Here is a 17,197-nt window from a genome sequence, read left to right as displayed (position 1 = left end):
CCCCAATTGCTTCTCAATCAGAGTTGTTATATTCATTGCCCACTTGAGACTCTTGCATATACAACACATAATACTGCTTTTAAATATTATAATAATATTATTTAATTTCCTTTCAAGCGAACCACAGAAGTCGTCCCATTAAAGTGACACACCCTCGGCTCCAACACAACGTGCTATCAAGCGTCACTTCCACTAACAGCAACACTCGATGACCCTGTTTATTGTTCATATAACGCGCACACGCACGCGTATTTATGATTGTCATATTTATGGGCACGTGCGTGAGTCGGTGAAGCCATGGATCCACTAGGATGCGGGAAGGTTCAGTGCTTACAGTCAAGCTAAGGGTATTGAGCGACGATAAGGAACTGTTATAATGTTTCCCCATGTTCCACGTCGCCTGGCGACGTCGTCCAACGTACTGAGCGACACAGCGCCCCGGCTGTCGGCTAGTGAACACGTGGCTTGAAATTGTTCATGACGCTTATCGGTGTCACTTATTATTGTTCATTAATGATATTATAAATTACAATAAATATCTATTCGTTTTTAATGAACGATTTATATAATTTATGACTCGTACAGACGTATATATCTGTCAAAACAGACAAAACAGTTGAATAAATATTATTAAAGCATATGTAAACTTTAACTATTTTTTGTGTTGTAGTTTTTAGAGTCGGTTTTTATTTGTTGAAATATTAAGTTTTTGTTAAAACAAATCATCAATATCCTATTTGATTTTAACACATATTACACATATTAAATTAATTAAAATAGGCCTATTCTGACACTATAAGAAATCCAACGCAATAAGAATTATCTAAATCGGACCATGGAGTAAAAAATGAGCGCAATACAAACATAAAAAAGAATTACAACGAATAAATAAACTCTCTTTTGGAATCGGTTATATATTACAACTGTTTTGTCTCCTGAAATTGACGCTTATACATGTCATGTAATGACAATTACCCGCGTCGGAGCGAATACGCTACCGCCCGACCAAATCTTATTTATAATATATTCAAATTGTTAATGGATTGCGGATGGAGGAGGCGGTTCGGTGGTGACGTCACAGCGCTACGAATATATACACTGACACGACTGACACCGGATTAACAAAACATAATATTATATACTATGGAACGGTCATTTGGGCTTTGATTCTGAAGAACTAGATCACAATAGCATAGACTTATTTATGTTTATTTAGCCTATTTCCTCAGCAGCTTTAATTAAATATGTTTGTCATGATTGGTGCATTTTCGTTGTGACACACTCGGGTATACAATTTGCTTCATAAAGAAAATCCCACGAAAGCCGGTAAATACATAAAAGTGGCCTTCATATACCGGTGCATTCCATTCTATCCTATATTTAGTACAATTTCTGTCAGTTTGTGTTTGTTTCGCAGTCGTTCATTATAATGGCGATTTGAAGGTCACTAATAATTTGATAAGGGTACGGTCGATATTTCTTTTTCTGTTTTCACATTCGGAATTATTACCCAAATGGCACTTCCCAAGGACAAGCACCTGTATGAATCATAACAGAAGACGATTAATTATGTCGCACATTTCCATAGATTATAAAATAAAATGAGTATTATATTATATATAGATAAGAGAAAAATATAACTCGACCTTTATTTAATATTATTGTATGGGTTTGTGTTTGTGTGTTGCGCGACAAAGTAATGTATGTACATGTTGCCACAAGAACCACAATTTACTAGTTTGTACGCGTATCACTCAAATGTTTAAATTTCAATGGACCAATTTTGATACATTTTAAATAAATTTTACGCGAATTGATTAACCATGTTTTGATTTATCCAACGTACACTGATGCCGTGATTGGATTTAAATCTAATGCATAATACATGTAGGTATAGAATGACTTGTATTTTGCATTTATAATTAAACCGTTACTTTTAAACATAGTGTCATATCACGGACACATTTTTGTTGTAATGTTTCTAAGCGCGTCGATATTTCCCTATATTTTTAAGAGTGTATGGAAAATGATTTAAAATTGTATTGTATTTTGTGGCAACATGTTGAAATGTTCATGTCGCGTGTAAGCCGCCGCGCACCCTCTATTGTAACATATTATTGTAATCGTTTTAAGGTGTAATTAGATGTAACTAAATATTAAATAGTTGAAATAAATTTGTATAAATACAAAAGTATATATTATATAGAAGGGGCCGGGAACGGTCCGCGTAGCCTGTACATTGCTAAGTACGGTATATAGCATATTATATTTATACACCACACTTGTTCCTCTGACGTTTATTTTAGGCTTTAGATTACGGCTCCGTGTGGTGTCGTGTATCGATATGTTGCCAGAAAAAATAAGGATACTACAAGCACGTGAACCTCACCAACATTACCGCTTATAATTAGTGATTACACTTGGTTAGTATTCTCACGTATCTTGTGTCATGGTTGGAACATAGTTCCATGTTGCTGTGTGGTAATCGGTTTTCGTAGCTGCATATTACAGTGGCTTGGCTCTACATGGCGTTCTATAGTTTCCAAGGTACTTATAGATTACGCACCACACGGAAATTTTGTACGGTGTGTTTCATCACTTTAAACAATTTTCTAAAAATATTAATTATTATTGTTGTTTTCGGTATTGATTTTGGATTATCACTTTTTAATAAATAATAATTATCAATATGTTTCACTGCTATAAGGACTACGTGATGAAACATGCCTTTGATTGTATGGTATTTGTTACTAAGACAAGATGTCGACTACTCACGCTAACGGTCCATTGCAAGCAGCACACACAAGAATTAAATATTATTACATATCTGATTATTAATTATAAAGTTGTAATATTTGTTTATACGGAACATACACCCAGATCAAGCAGCCTTATTATGAGACTATGAAGCAAACTCCTATGTTCGCAAAACTCTCGTGGTCAAAACATAACGGGAGCGCATCAAGCTTGATGTGGTCATTCATGATCTCTGTTCCCGACCAGATTGCCGTAATATTTCGTCATAAACTATATTTTTTCCAACAAATCTGATATATTTGATTTCTAAGTATAGGTTTGTTGTGTGCTAGCAGTGGAACGTCGGCGTGTTTTGAGGTGTGATTGCGTTATCGAAGGCTCACAATCCAGTAGGGCTATTAATAATTTTGTTATGTCTTTATTGTTGAATCGGTTGATTGGTATTACGCTTACCTGCGTTGGATTGTAAGCTTTATGAATAATACATATATTATGTATCTACATAAAATGCCTTTTAAAAGGTTGTACGAGGCCCTGAGGTGAGATAGGTTAATTACTTTCAATTTTCAAACGACTAATAAATGAAGGCAACGTTAAAGCTGCAATACATGGACATTTTACAATGCAGTACTTACCTGAATACCTTTTGTCATTAGGTATATACGCATAATTCGATATTCCATCTAAATACGAAAATAAATCGAAACTCCCGTTATCGCTAAAAAATACATATTTCATATACACACTTTATAATATCTTTATTTCAATGAAGGCTTTCACACTACCCGATATCGAGGCCGACACAAATATCGCATCGTGGAGTACGGAAACATATAGATTTATTTTCCAGCCTTTGCGGTGATATATGGGGATGCCCACTTCACTAATTATTATATTTTTATACATTTTAAACTTGGTATTACTTTCACTTATTGGTTAAAAGACAAGTTTAAGACAGCTTCATATATCAAAAAATATTTTAAATCATAATCTAAATATTATATATTTTTGCTCAGGGCCTCGCAGTGCTGATGATGACCCACCCCGATGTATGAAATGTATTATATTATTCATAAAACATAATACTGTATTATGTTTGGAAGAAATTATATATCTGTATAAAAATCTATCCAACTTCAATTGGATGTTTCATACCAAAAGTTTTTTCATTGTAGTTAATGTTATTTTTATAAGTTGCTCGGGTTTGCGACACATTCCACATGGCTGATATCTGAAATTCAGACTCTGAATAGAACTTTTACAGTCTCTATAATTGGTCATTTTTCTATTCACAATATGGAGCAAACTAACCTTGTTCTAAAATTATCTAACATTATTGGTTCGAGCCTCTCTAAAATTAGGGCGCCTTGATGAATTCATATTTCAAAATATGGATAAAAATTAGGCGTGGATAAATTTCGTTCAATAATTATGAAGGTAATATAATTGAACAAGATTTTTTTGGTGTGGAAATCGGGACCAATAATTTCTTCACAGGGAGGTGGTGTTAACTGTTACTAAGTTTGGTTTGTGTTCGAAAACCGTCAATGACTTTTGGTACTTTACGTCGATCATGATGACATATACAATATAAAAATACTCCTCCATTATAAATTATAAGGAAGTGTCGCACATTACGAGTTATTTTGTTATCGACTCATAGATTAAATTCTAATTTATTAAGATGAATTTAACGTTTAGTTTTTTTTTATTATTTGTTAGTAATTTTTTTACACGTATCAATTGAAAACTCATTATTTTAAGATTTTATTGTATTCGTAAGATGTTTTGTAGACGTTCTTATAGTTTTTTTTCGGCGGTAGTAACGCATTGAGCGACGCAGATTGTTAAAATGGTGCAAAATATATAAGATTTTTTTACGTCTTTCACAGAAGGAAATATAGAAGTTCTTTATTTTTTTAAAGTGTAATTATTTTGTTGAAATATAGAATTTATGTAAAAAAGTTCATTTGAGGCGTTACTATCGTTGTGATGATGCGGGCCCCGGGGACGTGGCGATATAACTTTACATAGTATATCTATTGATAGAATTAATTATCTCGTTCAGTTATGGCTTTATGATTATAAATTTTTAATCAAACACAAAAGTAGATTGTTCTTATTATTTTTCATTTAGGTGCAACAAAGGAATCCTTCTCTTATATTGTGTGCTGCCACCAAATGAATTAAAAATATGAAAAGACTTTTCTTGATAGTTATATAGCTTCGTTTGGAAATATGTGGCAGGTTTCATTGTTCACAAATAGCATACATAGTGCGATAAACAAATAAAAAATTAAGATTGTTATATTTCTGATATTATTTTTTATTTTTGATCAGAAGTTTATAATTTTTTTTAGTTTCTATGAAGGAAAATTGCTATAAAAATGGTCTTAAATTACACTATATACTTATGAGTTATGTGCAATACATGTGTTGAATTTATATAAAAATAGAAATATATATATTTTTTCTAATAATAGCGACAATATTAAGGCCAGGGAGCTTATACCGGCATAACTTTTTCATATATCACATTGTTCAAAAACATTTTGTTTTTGTTTCCTATATGTGAAAGTTAACGTAATAAAAAAAATTACTCCCTAAGATAATGTAGCTGTCCTTCAAGTAAAATTTTATATTATTCATTATAGAACCCAGTATTTTCATCTTATTATTATCATCCACATTTTTTTATATATTTCAAATATTAATATTAGGTGTATTTCCGAAAAAGGATTACGACGCCGAAAATGGAGGCTAGATCGACATAGACTCATGTAATCCCTTCGAAAATATATGGAATTAGGTACTTGTTAATTTTGAGGTACAAATTTGTCATAATAATTAATCTTTTGCACTGTTTTCTTGAAAAATAACGACAAGGAACGTTTATATGGACGGTCAACTTTATATTTTGCAGTATTCTGCCTCTGATAAAGTTACCTACGATATGTCATCACACGCACTCATGTTTCACTTTCAAAAGTCAACTGAACTTAATTACCCTTTTTATCCTTTGCTGTAACGACTTATGTTTGTATAACTTGTATGTTTGTATACTTGACGAAGTGTGATGCTCTTTTCCCTTTACGGCTAGCGAAGCTGCCCTTCGATTAGAACGTCCGTAATAGCAAAAAGATGGATATATCCTGTAGACGGAATAGACTCCCTGACCTTACTTACCATAAATGAGCCCGCGCAGGCTCCGGTATCGATTATAATACTTTGAATGTAAATATTGTTCATTTTTTTTTAAAGACACATTTAAAAATGTATTTAATAGTATTTTTCAATGAGAGTACTGTTTTTATTTGATAACATGATATTTACATATTTCATATTATGCTCTAATACTTCATAATGTCTAATAGCAATTACATACTTTATATTTTGTAATTTCGGTATAATTGGTTATTCTTTGTTATATATTTTTTGTACTGGCGCGCGGGGCCCCGTCATCGCCGATTAAATAAATTTACCTGTTAGTAAATTTAAATAAAATAAAAGTTTACATAATCAAGGTTTGTTTTAATTTGTATTTGAAGAACCCTTAATGCTTGCCTAGACTCAAGATATGCAGTGATATTATATATATATCACTGCATATCTTGTCTTATATTGTCTAGATAAAAGTAATTGTCATGGTATCTCTAACTGCGTGCCTGATTGTCTGCAAGGAGGTTCTTTCCGAAACCTTTTGAAATTAATTTTGTGATCTTTTTTCATTTTTATCGATTTTTTTTATTATGTAATTGCATAAACCTGAAGACAGTAAATTAGTATTCTACCAAGTAAGAACGAAAAATATTCCTACGCCTAATTCACATAATGCTGAAAATTGGTACGTATGAACACAATTATAAAAAAGTTTGAAAGTCTATAGATCCTACGTGTGCAAAAAAGAATTTAAGGTTTAAGTTCGCAAGTATGGTTTTCTTGCATTTTTCAACAAAACTAGTTTTATCATAAAAAAGGCTTGCTGATTGCTGTCCAATAAAACACATTAATTTGAGACATCTCATTTTATTGCAACTGTATACAAAGTAACTCGACGGCGTGTCGGCCCTACAACGCAATCATTGTTAAACAAATTCGACCCCTAATAACACAACCATGCATTCGAAATATGCACTTATACCGTGACATAACCGTATTTCTCTGGCGCATTAGTTACTGTGTTATAAAGACGATCTGACCGTGGATTGGCGTCGAGCAGCCGACATCACTCCGGTTACAGCGCACCGACACTCGCGTCACTGCACCGCGTCGATACCGACGACACAATCACTCCAAACTGATAATTATTTATTTTTTTGGTAAAGGCCACATAGAGCATGTTTGATTATGAGCCGTATAGCTTCAAGCTATAAATAGTTGTACATATTTTATAAGCTGTATTACGGATCGCGTATGCCTACAAGTATCGAGCGAAGTCCAGTGAGTCGCGAGTTAGCGTTATACAATATTCTCGTGTGCAGTCACCAGCGGAAATGCACTTATTAATTTTCATCAAAATACAATATTTCTATCTGCTACAAACAGCTTGTATTTTGTTATTCCTGATTTCTATATAACACGTTCTAGCGGCATTAATGCCTGCGACAAAATATGTGTACGAGTATCAAAGTGCCACGAATAATAATCTAGCACCAACAATGCGTATGCACTATAACTGAGGCACGTGGTAATGCTGTCTCTATACAACATATTTTCTAAAAGCAACATTGTTTTAGCCAACTTTGTAGTTCCACATTCCGCTCCCCGGTGACGCACGCGCGTTACAAGTAAAGAATCACATTACCCAATAACCAATAATAGAACAAAATATTAATTACAAATAACTCACGAGCTTAACAGATCTAGCAACAAGTTAAACGATATAAATAATAGCTGTCGGTCGGCGGGACGCGTCCGGCCCATACACCATTCAACACTGGAAACATTCTACTCATTCAATGAACTGTTGTAATTATCGCTGCCTTATAATTACTAACTTCTACAACCTTGTAATTGTAAGGTAACGATGTGAAAGGGCGAGAAGTCACTAGTGTTGTAAACGTCGATCAATATAACTGCGAGGACTAACAGACGTTACATCTACACGCACAAATGAGCACGCGCCATTGCAAATAAAATTGAATCTTCGCACGACTATCATACAAAAAAAAAACGAATTGTACATTACATGTATTAAATAAGTAAAATATAATACATTAAAAATTCATCCAAAGAATAAATAAGAATACAAAAATAAACATTCAAGCGGAATATTCAGTTCTGCTGTTCTGATTTTTCCAAAAACTATAAACTACAAATATTTACGGTTAGAAATAAATGTTTTTGGTATTACGTTGTTAAACTGGATTTGATTCAAGTTATCACACAAACATAGAACACAGCGCACAAGACGCGCCCCGACCGACGCATGATTTTTGTTTTATAACATGTCCGACGTAATCTGTATATAAAAGTTTTCTATATTCTGTATTATCGACTTATCTAGAAATAATGGATTTTTAGTCATAGTTTGCATCCCGTGGGAACTGCCTGCTTAGTAACCCAGGATCCAGTCGGCATGTAAACAGATTCCCACAGGATGACGTCAGGCACGGCGGACGAAACCGCACGATCACAATATACAATGAATAAATTCAGTACGCATGTCCGTCGTAAAATAAATAAAATGAAGTATGGAATGATGTTTGTTTTCGCGTATAAAAGCAATTTTTCTTACATTTGAAGATAAAAAATATATTCTATACAGTTAACAACCCCTTACATGCTCACGTAGAGAATCTCTAATGTTCTGAAAGCGCGAGTGTTCACCTTCAACAAACGCCGCGACACGAACCTGATCTGTGTCGTAGTTCAATTAACGTAATGTTATGTTGTTCAGTTACGTATTTAGAGAAACAACGACACACGACTATGTTTACAACTCGATACGTTAAAACACGTATCATAACGAACATTGATCGCCAACGATCGCGCCTTCGGAACGTTGGAGTCGTTACGTGCGCTACAAAACATCGATATAACTCTACACGTGAATGTGGCGTTATGTTGTACTTGGCGTGCACATTCCAGCAGTTACTCAGCAGCACAGAGACGAGCGGACGCGAGGGTCGCCGCTCCCACTGATGACATATTATACATCATGATATTTGATTTATTAACAATTCAATTTAAACAATAAAAAAAAAATACAATTAATCAACCCAATTCAAAATATACATAAGATTATTTTATTGTGCTCACAATGAAACGCTTATAAGTCTAACAGTTGTTCTAAGATAACATTACTTAATAAATAACTACATTTAACTAGTCTAGTTCGTGTGAAACAATATCGCGCCCGCGGCTTCCCCCGCGACCTCCCGCCTCTGTTCCTCCACTCTACAGAAACTAACATCCAAGGCCCGACGCTCACTAACACGGACCACGGCAGAACGAGAACATATATTTATATGCTAACTATATTATAAACCTTATAACAATACGCTTGGTGCTCATATTTCATTAACGCTGACACAAAGCCTCCTTATCACATAACAAACATGAAAGCTATAAAATAATGTTTATACTTTATACATAAAAAACCAGCCGTCGTGGCCGGCGCCGTTTGAGAGCCTCGGTCCTTAAAGTGTAGCGTGCGCTCCGAATAAATAATTTTCGAAAGTCTAGATTTTGAATAGGAAAAAACTAGACACAAAAATAAATTATTTAATTCGCTAATAACTAGATACCAACCCGTCTGGTGCCTTTAAATAAATACACGACATAAGCAAATCAAGTTCTAAATGTGTGATCTAACAAACAGAGCTAAACAGAGCTAGCTGGCGAGGCAACCCACTTGCAATTAAAATGCATTCAATTATATATTTCTATAAATATTATATCACATTACAAATTAATATTGGACATGGCGTAAGACCTTTATTCAAAAAGGTGCCAAAGAGAACAGAGCAAGTGGTTTAATGCACCAGCTTTGATTTTCGCTTTTGTTCGTTAACTGGTGTCATAAAGGTTTTGGTGAACAAGGGTAGTGCAACAGTCACGTAGAGGCGACAACTCGCTTGATATAATTTTACCCGCTAAATGCATATCCACGAGTCTGAGAAGCCACCGAGGCTATGGCGAGACCAGACTATCACCTAATGCTGCATATCGTGTGTTTACGAAAGGTTGGTTTGCGGGCGGGCGTTTAGTTGAGCGGCGACATGTAGGTGATGTCGTCCCACGGGTGGCGGTACAGCGGCTGCTTCATGCGCTTCTGGTCGAGGTAGTGGCCCACCAGCCCGATGGTGCGGCCCAACACGAACAGCGCGTTGATCGAGCCCATGTGGATGTAGTTGTTGCCTTCTTCCCTGTAATGATAAATGCAATGTTACTACCGTACACACCAGAAGACACTGGGTCTCAGGTTATATGGAGATGAAGGAATGGCATTTTTAATGAACTCAAACTTTTTTTTGCGGTGGTACTGTAAATATTAGTTTTATAACTGCATGACTATAATTAGAAATAACTTAATTAACTACAGAATCAACTCGATTCATTTAATTTTATTGAAGTGTCGCGGTGTAGTGTATACTGACTGAGTGAAGAGCTGGCAGTGTCGGAAGAGGTCGACCATGGCGGCGGCCACGATGCCGTCGACGTTGAGGATGAGGTTGGGCTTCTTGCGCGTGGTGATGGCCTCCACGTCCAGCGCGTACCGCGTCACGGGCCACGCCGGCCAGCGCGACGTCACGTACGCCTTCAGCTCGCGCACGCGCGAGTCCGGGTTGTTGATCGACTTCACTCTGCGGAAACAACGCACATGGTACAAATATTTCACTTATTTATATGACGAAGTGACGCTGTAATAAGTTTCTTCCTGATTACATAAGTCATTGAAAACGTCGAGTTGCCTACTATGTCACATGATTGTGCAACCTTAAACTAAACTCATGTGTACATTGGCTCGTGATTTTGACATAATATTTTAGCTATCTACACTGATTTGTAAATTAATTAGTTTATAAATTGGAGATAGCGGGACAATAAATTGCAGTAGAGTGTCCGCACCTGTGTCCGATGCCCATGATGAGTTCTCCCTTGGCGCGCTTCTCGTTAACGAACTCCTGCGGGTGCTGTCCCTTGTCATAAGCGGCGCAGAAGTCGGCCGCCGCGCGGTCCAGCGCTCCGCCGAACCGGTCGCCCTGCACTCAACACAATACCATACATTTAGAATAACATTATAAAATATCATTTGTTGAGAAAACATTGAGCTGTTGTACGGATGAAACGTGTAGATGTATACTCAAGAAAATATATTTTTATTTTTGTGTGGGATCTTGTCTCTACTCTCCAATGAGTTACAAATGTATTTCGTGTGTGTGAGAGTGAGTGACGAGTAGTGAGTGCGAGTACTGACGATGGTGAGCAGCCCGCTGACGACGGACGAGATGAGGTCCTTGCCGGCGCGTGCGGTGACCATGGTGTTGTGGGCGCCGGACACGGCCGGCCCGTGGTCCGCCGTCACGATCAGCACCAGCTCCAGGAACTTGCTCGCCCAGTCCGGCAGCTCACGCTGGAACCTGCGCAGGTATATAGTATTATTACTGGCCAAATTAATACGTGCTAGGATGAATGATGCAATCGTCTCGTGCGCTAAGCTCAAAGACCGCAATATGTCAAGAGTTTTACACACATGCGAACTTGCCGCAAGTGCTTTAAGCTTCAAAATTTGCTTGCGGAAGTCGCGTTTTAGAAATTAACTTACAATCTAAATGTTGTTTAAGATATATAATTTTATAATGTATATGGAAATGTTATTGTGTAGTGTGTAGGAGCGGCATGTGGCATGTCTAGCGAGTGTAGGCTGACCAGAGCAGGCTGATGGTGCCGCCGACGCCGAGCTGTCGCTCGAGCACCTGGCTGATGGGCACGCCGCAGTACGACAGCTCCTGCCCGCGCTCGTCGCAGATCGTGCTGATGAACGCCGCCGGCTTGCGGATTATGCCCAGTTTCTGAACAAATAACAAATATTTACAATTACGTAATAATCTCCGGCAAACCATTTTAAGCTTTTATAGATTTTAAATTAGAAACTAGTGCGCGAAAAATGTCCAATTATTTTTTCATCATATTTTATAATTTTTTTAATGCATAAACATCGAAAATAAATAAAGGCCACTCACCCTCGCCCAGTCATAGTCCATGGGCACTTTGGGCGGTTCGACCTCCTCCTTGACGATGATCTTGCCCTCCTTGACGAGCTTCTGGTAGACCTGGTTGACAGCGGCGCCGAGACCGTCGAAGGAGTCCGGCACGGTGACGCCGTACGAGCGTAGTACCGCATTCTTCACGGCCGCCTTCTCCATCTCCGAGCCCGCCAGCGAGCCGGCGTGACCGAACTGCACCTCCGATGTGAACATGTCTGCGACAAAACGTTTCTTGTTAATAGGCTTGCGCAGGACGCATTTATGTGCATGAAAGAACAAAAGATGTCTGCGCTCGCGCCGCGGACAACACATGTGAGATAGTGTATGTGACGAATTATAAACACCGCGTAAAAAAATAGTGATAGTTACCCGAGCAGGTGCCGATGCACCACGCCACGATGGGTTTTTTGATGATGCCGTCCTTGATGGCGCGGCACACGTGGTACTCCTCCACGCCGCCCACCTCGCCCAGCAGCACCAGCATCTTCACCTGCGGGTCCGCCTCGTACCTGCAACATACTACTTATTAACAACTAACACTTACTTGCACGATCAAATCGTGTTCGACTTTACGACGAACTACTTTAGGTCTGTAAACATTCGACAACAGCCGCAAGCGAGACCAGAAGCATTATCTGTACGATCTGGCTCATGGTAATTTGTCCTAAGTCAGAAAAGTCTCAACTAAGTATTTATTATTTTACATATTAGTAAATTTTGCCCGCGGCTCCCCTTGTGTGGGAAAGTTTTTACGGGATAAATATGTTGCCGGGATATAAATAAATCCTATAGGGTTCAGAAGAAACATGGCTTCTTTTTAGTGAAATAAATTGAAAATCGGTTTAGTAGTTATTGAGATTAGCGCGTTTAAACAAACAAACTCTTCAGCTTTATATAAGTGTATGTATTACCTGATCAAGTGGTCGATGAAGGTGGTGCCGGGGTAGCGGTCGCCGCCGATGGCGACTCCCTCGCAGACGCCGTCCGCCTCCTTCGATATGATGTTGTTGAGCTCGTTGCTCATGCCGCCCGACCGCGACACGTATGCCACGCTGACAATATACACCCATATACAATATACATACAGGAGAAGGCTTTAAACACTTTATGTAGGAGATGGAAACTGTCCAGCAGTGGGACTGTATATAGAACGGGGTTAGTATCAATATAATTTATGTAAATTCATCGAGAAGACCGAACGACAGTTTCTATACATGTGGACAACTGACACTGAATTATATATAGCATGATATACTATATAAATTCAGTACATTTACTTTATAATAATAAATATTATGCTATTAATTCATAGTTTTTACACGATAGTGTATAAGAAGCACACATTTTATGTTGAACAGTGAGAGTCCAACTACATCTGATTCAATCAGCACAAATACCTTGCCGGTATTTAATGCATTACCTGCCGGGTCTGTAGAGCTTGCTCTCCACGATGTTGTCGATCATGCCGGCGGTGTTGCCGATCTTGAAGCAGCCGGGCTTGATGCCGCCCACGGTCGCGGGCCCGATGATGTTGACCTGCGCGCGCCACAACACACGTTAGCGACCTCGCGCGCACCAACAAATACTATCTAATTACCGTCCACATACAGAAGTCTTGTAATGAGAGTGTTCACGTAATGAAATTACGTCCCTACGTTGTCTTAACTTTTTAGTTTTTTTTTTTTAATGGTACGTAACATCCCACCCCACTGCATTTGACGTCGTTTTTAATAAACAATCCCAATATTAATCTTCAATCAAAGTAATAAGTACGTAAAAAATAAATTTTTCTGATTGCTCCATTTTCGCAATGGATGGAAAAATCGGATTTTTAATTGGATTTTATTGGAAACGTTAAATCTCACACTTTCTCCTCATCATAGTAGTATAATCCAGTTCTACATTCTAGTTCCGGTCAAAACAGAAATGAGATAGATGATTTTCTTTTGTAAATCGCCCCAAGGCGTTACAAAAAAATATTTTTAATTAGAAAATTGATGAATATATCTTTTGTTTCTGACTTCTAAATTGGACGTAAGATTAAAGTGAGAAGCTATAGTGCACTCACTCCGCGAGCGTCAGCAAGTTTGATGATTTTCCTCGTCATGTTTTCGGGGATGCCTTCAGCGATGATGACCACTGTGTTGATCTGGGGATGCTGCATCGCCTGCAAACAATTAATCTCATTTAGTATTAAAATCAAGTCGTGCGGCATATCACACCGAATCAGATCGCCGGTAGAATTTACCGTCCATTCTATAGATGGTGTATTTCTGCTATAAATACATTTTATAAAATATTTCTCTCAAAAAAAATATCGTAATAAATTTTGCTTGGACTATGATTTTATGTGAATAATATGTACTGTACTTAAAACCTACATTTCAAAACTGAAGGGACTCTCTCGCCCTGTCTTGAGTCCGTCAGCACAAGACAGAGCCTTAAAATAGGATATAAAAATAGATTTATGGAATATAGAGCGAGTGTATTAGAGTGAATGTGCCGCAGAGATGTAGTAGGAGAGGTACCTGTATGGTGCTGTCGTACGCGGACCGCAGCGACGCGAAGTTGACGAGCACGGTTGCCTCCTGGTGCTTGCGCATCGCCACGTCCATGTCCGAGAACACTGTAATACAAATTATTACAATTAAATAAGCCGCGATAGCTTAGTTGGGTGTGATACGGACTGCTGAGACGAATGTTTGCAGGTTCAAATTCCAAGGGCACACACTTCTGACTTTTCTAAAATTATGGGTGTATTCTTTGTGAATAATTGCTTGCTGTAACGGTGAAGGAAAACATAGTGAGGAACCTATACACTTGAGGAATTCTCTATAGGAATTTCGAAGGTGTGTGAAGTCTACTAATTCCCACTAGGCCAGTGTGGTGCACTAATGCCTAATTCCTCTCAGTAGTAGAGGAGGCCCGTGTCCAGCAGTGACTTAGTATATAATACATGGCTGATATTATTATAACACATTTAAATAGCTAAATAAAACTCTCATCAACTGTCGGTTTTATAAATATTTAAGGCTTGAATATTGTTGTCAACGAAAGTTTGACAATGTAAGGCGAGAAGTGTAGTTCTGATAAGAATTATCTTTATATGAATCATATTTTTACCACAATTACAAAATATTCGCTGACGTCACTCCGCGCTATCTAAACTATCTCACTGTAAATTTTATGACTTTTTGTTAGCTGCGTGAACATTTAGTGGTAGGTCTTTCATACGTGAAAGTCTGCCTGGGTAGTTACTACCGCAATGTCCATTTCTGCCACCAAGCAGCAATGTGTAGTCACTGTCGTGTTCCGGTTTGAAGGACATTGTAGCCAGTGTAACGACTGGACATAGTGAGACTTAACATCTCATGTCTCAGGATGGCGAGCGCATTGGAATACCAAACAATACTTTGTAAGTCAAGGTGTTGGGTGGTGTTTCTACTGTTTATGGGCGGTCATATGTCGCTTACCATCAGACGAACGGCAAGCGCGTCTCGTTATTCAAAGCAATAAAAAAAAACGAATACGCTTTATAACAGTAGTAGTTCCCTGACCTGGTATGAACACCTCCTTGTTGCCGAAGTAGTACTTCTGCTTGTGGTCGGCGGTGAAGGGGTACACGATCGCCACCACCGACGGCTCCGCACGACGGCAGATGTAGTCGAAGTCCAACATGCCCTGCAGACAAGTCAATTGATTAATATGCTCTCAATAGTTGCATATTGCATTAGCTTTACATAATTATATTTATTCGTGTATAGAGGTAAAAACTACTACTAGTTTATAGTCCACTATTTTAGTATGATCTTAGTTGTAAAGTGGTTTTGGTTTGCGGAAATGTAATCTACTAAAAATATATTTCAAAATTTGTATCACGGTAACTTATACATGATGCAACACGCGTAGAATAGTTACATACACTGTATCATATAATTTGAATATTTCTGGTAATGTATGATTGGCGTCTCCCCGGAGTAGTCGATGAGTGTGTCCGAGTGTGTGAGTACAGATCATTTCATCGGCGGAGACGCGTCCCATTACTTTCTCTAATCGGTTACAGTGTACGTAAGCAGCATGATTACACATGTACTCTGCGATAGAGAGTATAGTATGGCGGCGTGGGGTGTGGTGTGCGAGTGGCGAGTACCTGTATGGCGCGGTTCTGCATGCCCCAGACGATGGCCTTGGTGCGGTCGGAGAAGAGTGCGCGCGCGCCGACCGTCGCTGACGACTCCCGCGCGCGCGCCGCCGAGCACGCGCGCTCCACCTCGCGCGCCGACACGCTCGCCGGGGGCGCCGGCGGCTTCGTCTGCGCACACAACATGACTGACTTCAACCACAATACTCTATACAAACTGATCAGTTCTAAACATATATTTATGAAACATCATTCCATCAAACGATACACAATGTAAGCTGAATTGTAAAAGGGGTACAAATAAATAAACCGTTTTACATAATATGGAATAAAAACAGTGCTTTAGTATAAATAGTAATCAAATATAAGAATATCCTACATCGGAGACGTCATCATTTAGGCAAAAATAAGTGACTTTAATCGTTACTATCAATAAAAGGCAGCGGTAAGAATTATCTGTTGTTTGGCAAGTAGTGCGTCACTCACAGCAGGCTGTGGCTTGGGCAGCTGCTTGGGCGCGTAATCGAGCTGATGTTCCTTGGGGATGGGCGCGTGGCCGAGCGCGAGACCCACGATGGCCGTCATGTTGCTCTCAGGCCCGAACACGTACAGCGGGATGCGCAGACGCTGGCCCACCTCACGCATTTGTCTGAGCACAACACATATGTTGACACAACTGCTCAATAATTCCTAGTTTTGAAAGCGAATTTATTTTTAAGCGAATTATTGTAACCAATCAATCAGAGCAAAATGTTATTATATGTAAAACTAGATTTTCAAAACGATTTAATATTTGCGATTTTATTTGTATAATGTGTTGGTGCTGACCTGAGCCCCTCCTGGTAGTTGGGTCCGCCGCGCCGCACGAAGATGGTGACGTTGTACTGCAGCAGCGCGTCCTTGTACGTCTTCATGGCGGTGATGATGCCGCGGAACGTGTCCGCCACGTTCGTGAAGTTCGCGATGCCGCCGCCGATAATCAGAACCTGTGCACATGATCTTCGATCAATAAAAGTATCAAGTAATTATAATACGTGGGAACTTTTGAATGTTTTTTATTTATTTATTTAGGACAGCCAGTAGTTGT

At 38.4% G+C, this 17,197-nt stretch overlaps 2 protein-coding genes across 8 annotated transcripts in view; one reads left to right on the top strand and one right to left on the bottom strand.

Moving 5' to 3' along the window:
* LOC115449324 (protein tramtrack, alpha isoform) overlaps positions 1–6,280 on the top strand; it is a 72,134-nt gene extending 65,854 nt beyond the window's left edge. For all 6 annotated transcript variants that reach the window (XM_037443356.1, XM_037443355.1, XM_037443359.1 and 3 more), the window contains one exon: positions 118–6,280. The gene's annotated coding sequence lies outside the window, so the exon portion shown is untranslated. The remainder of the gene's footprint in view (positions 1–117) is intronic.
* Positions 6,281–6,767: 487 nt separating this feature from the next.
* The window catches only part of LOC115449308 (ATP-citrate synthase), a 35,292-nt gene continuing 24,862 nt past the window's right edge, over positions 6,768–17,197 (bottom strand). For both annotated transcript variants that reach the window (XM_037443351.1, XM_037443352.1), the window contains exons 9-23: positions 16,939–17,096; positions 16,597–16,759; positions 16,120–16,281; positions 15,527–15,650; positions 14,498–14,595; positions 14,038–14,136; positions 13,390–13,505; positions 12,881–13,021; positions 12,339–12,478; positions 11,946–12,184; positions 11,632–11,774; positions 11,180–11,342; positions 10,831–10,964; positions 10,359–10,565; positions 6,768–10,127 (exon numbers count right to left, since the gene is read on the bottom strand). In XM_037443351.1, the coding sequence (XP_037299248.1) occupies positions 9,965–10,127; positions 10,359–10,565; positions 10,831–10,964; positions 11,180–11,342; positions 11,632–11,774; positions 11,946–12,184; positions 12,339–12,478; positions 12,881–13,021; positions 13,390–13,505; positions 14,038–14,136; positions 14,498–14,595; positions 15,527–15,650; positions 16,120–16,281; positions 16,597–16,759; positions 16,939–17,096 (2,250 nt within the window). In that variant the 3' untranslated portion in view covers positions 6,768–9,964. The remainder of the gene's footprint in view (positions 10,128–10,358; positions 10,566–10,830; positions 10,965–11,179; positions 11,343–11,631; positions 11,775–11,945; positions 12,185–12,338; positions 12,479–12,880; positions 13,022–13,389; positions 13,506–14,037; positions 14,137–14,497; positions 14,596–15,526; positions 15,651–16,119; positions 16,282–16,596; positions 16,760–16,938; positions 17,097–17,197) is intronic.

The sequence above is a fragment of the Manduca sexta genome, chromosome 26, assembly GCF_014839805.1.
Source record: "Manduca sexta isolate Smith_Timp_Sample1 chromosome 26, JHU_Msex_v1.0, whole genome shotgun sequence".
NCBI lineage: Eukaryota > Metazoa > Arthropoda > Insecta > Lepidoptera > Sphingidae > Manduca > Manduca sexta.
This window is presented reverse-complemented; position numbering and strand designations above follow the sequence as displayed.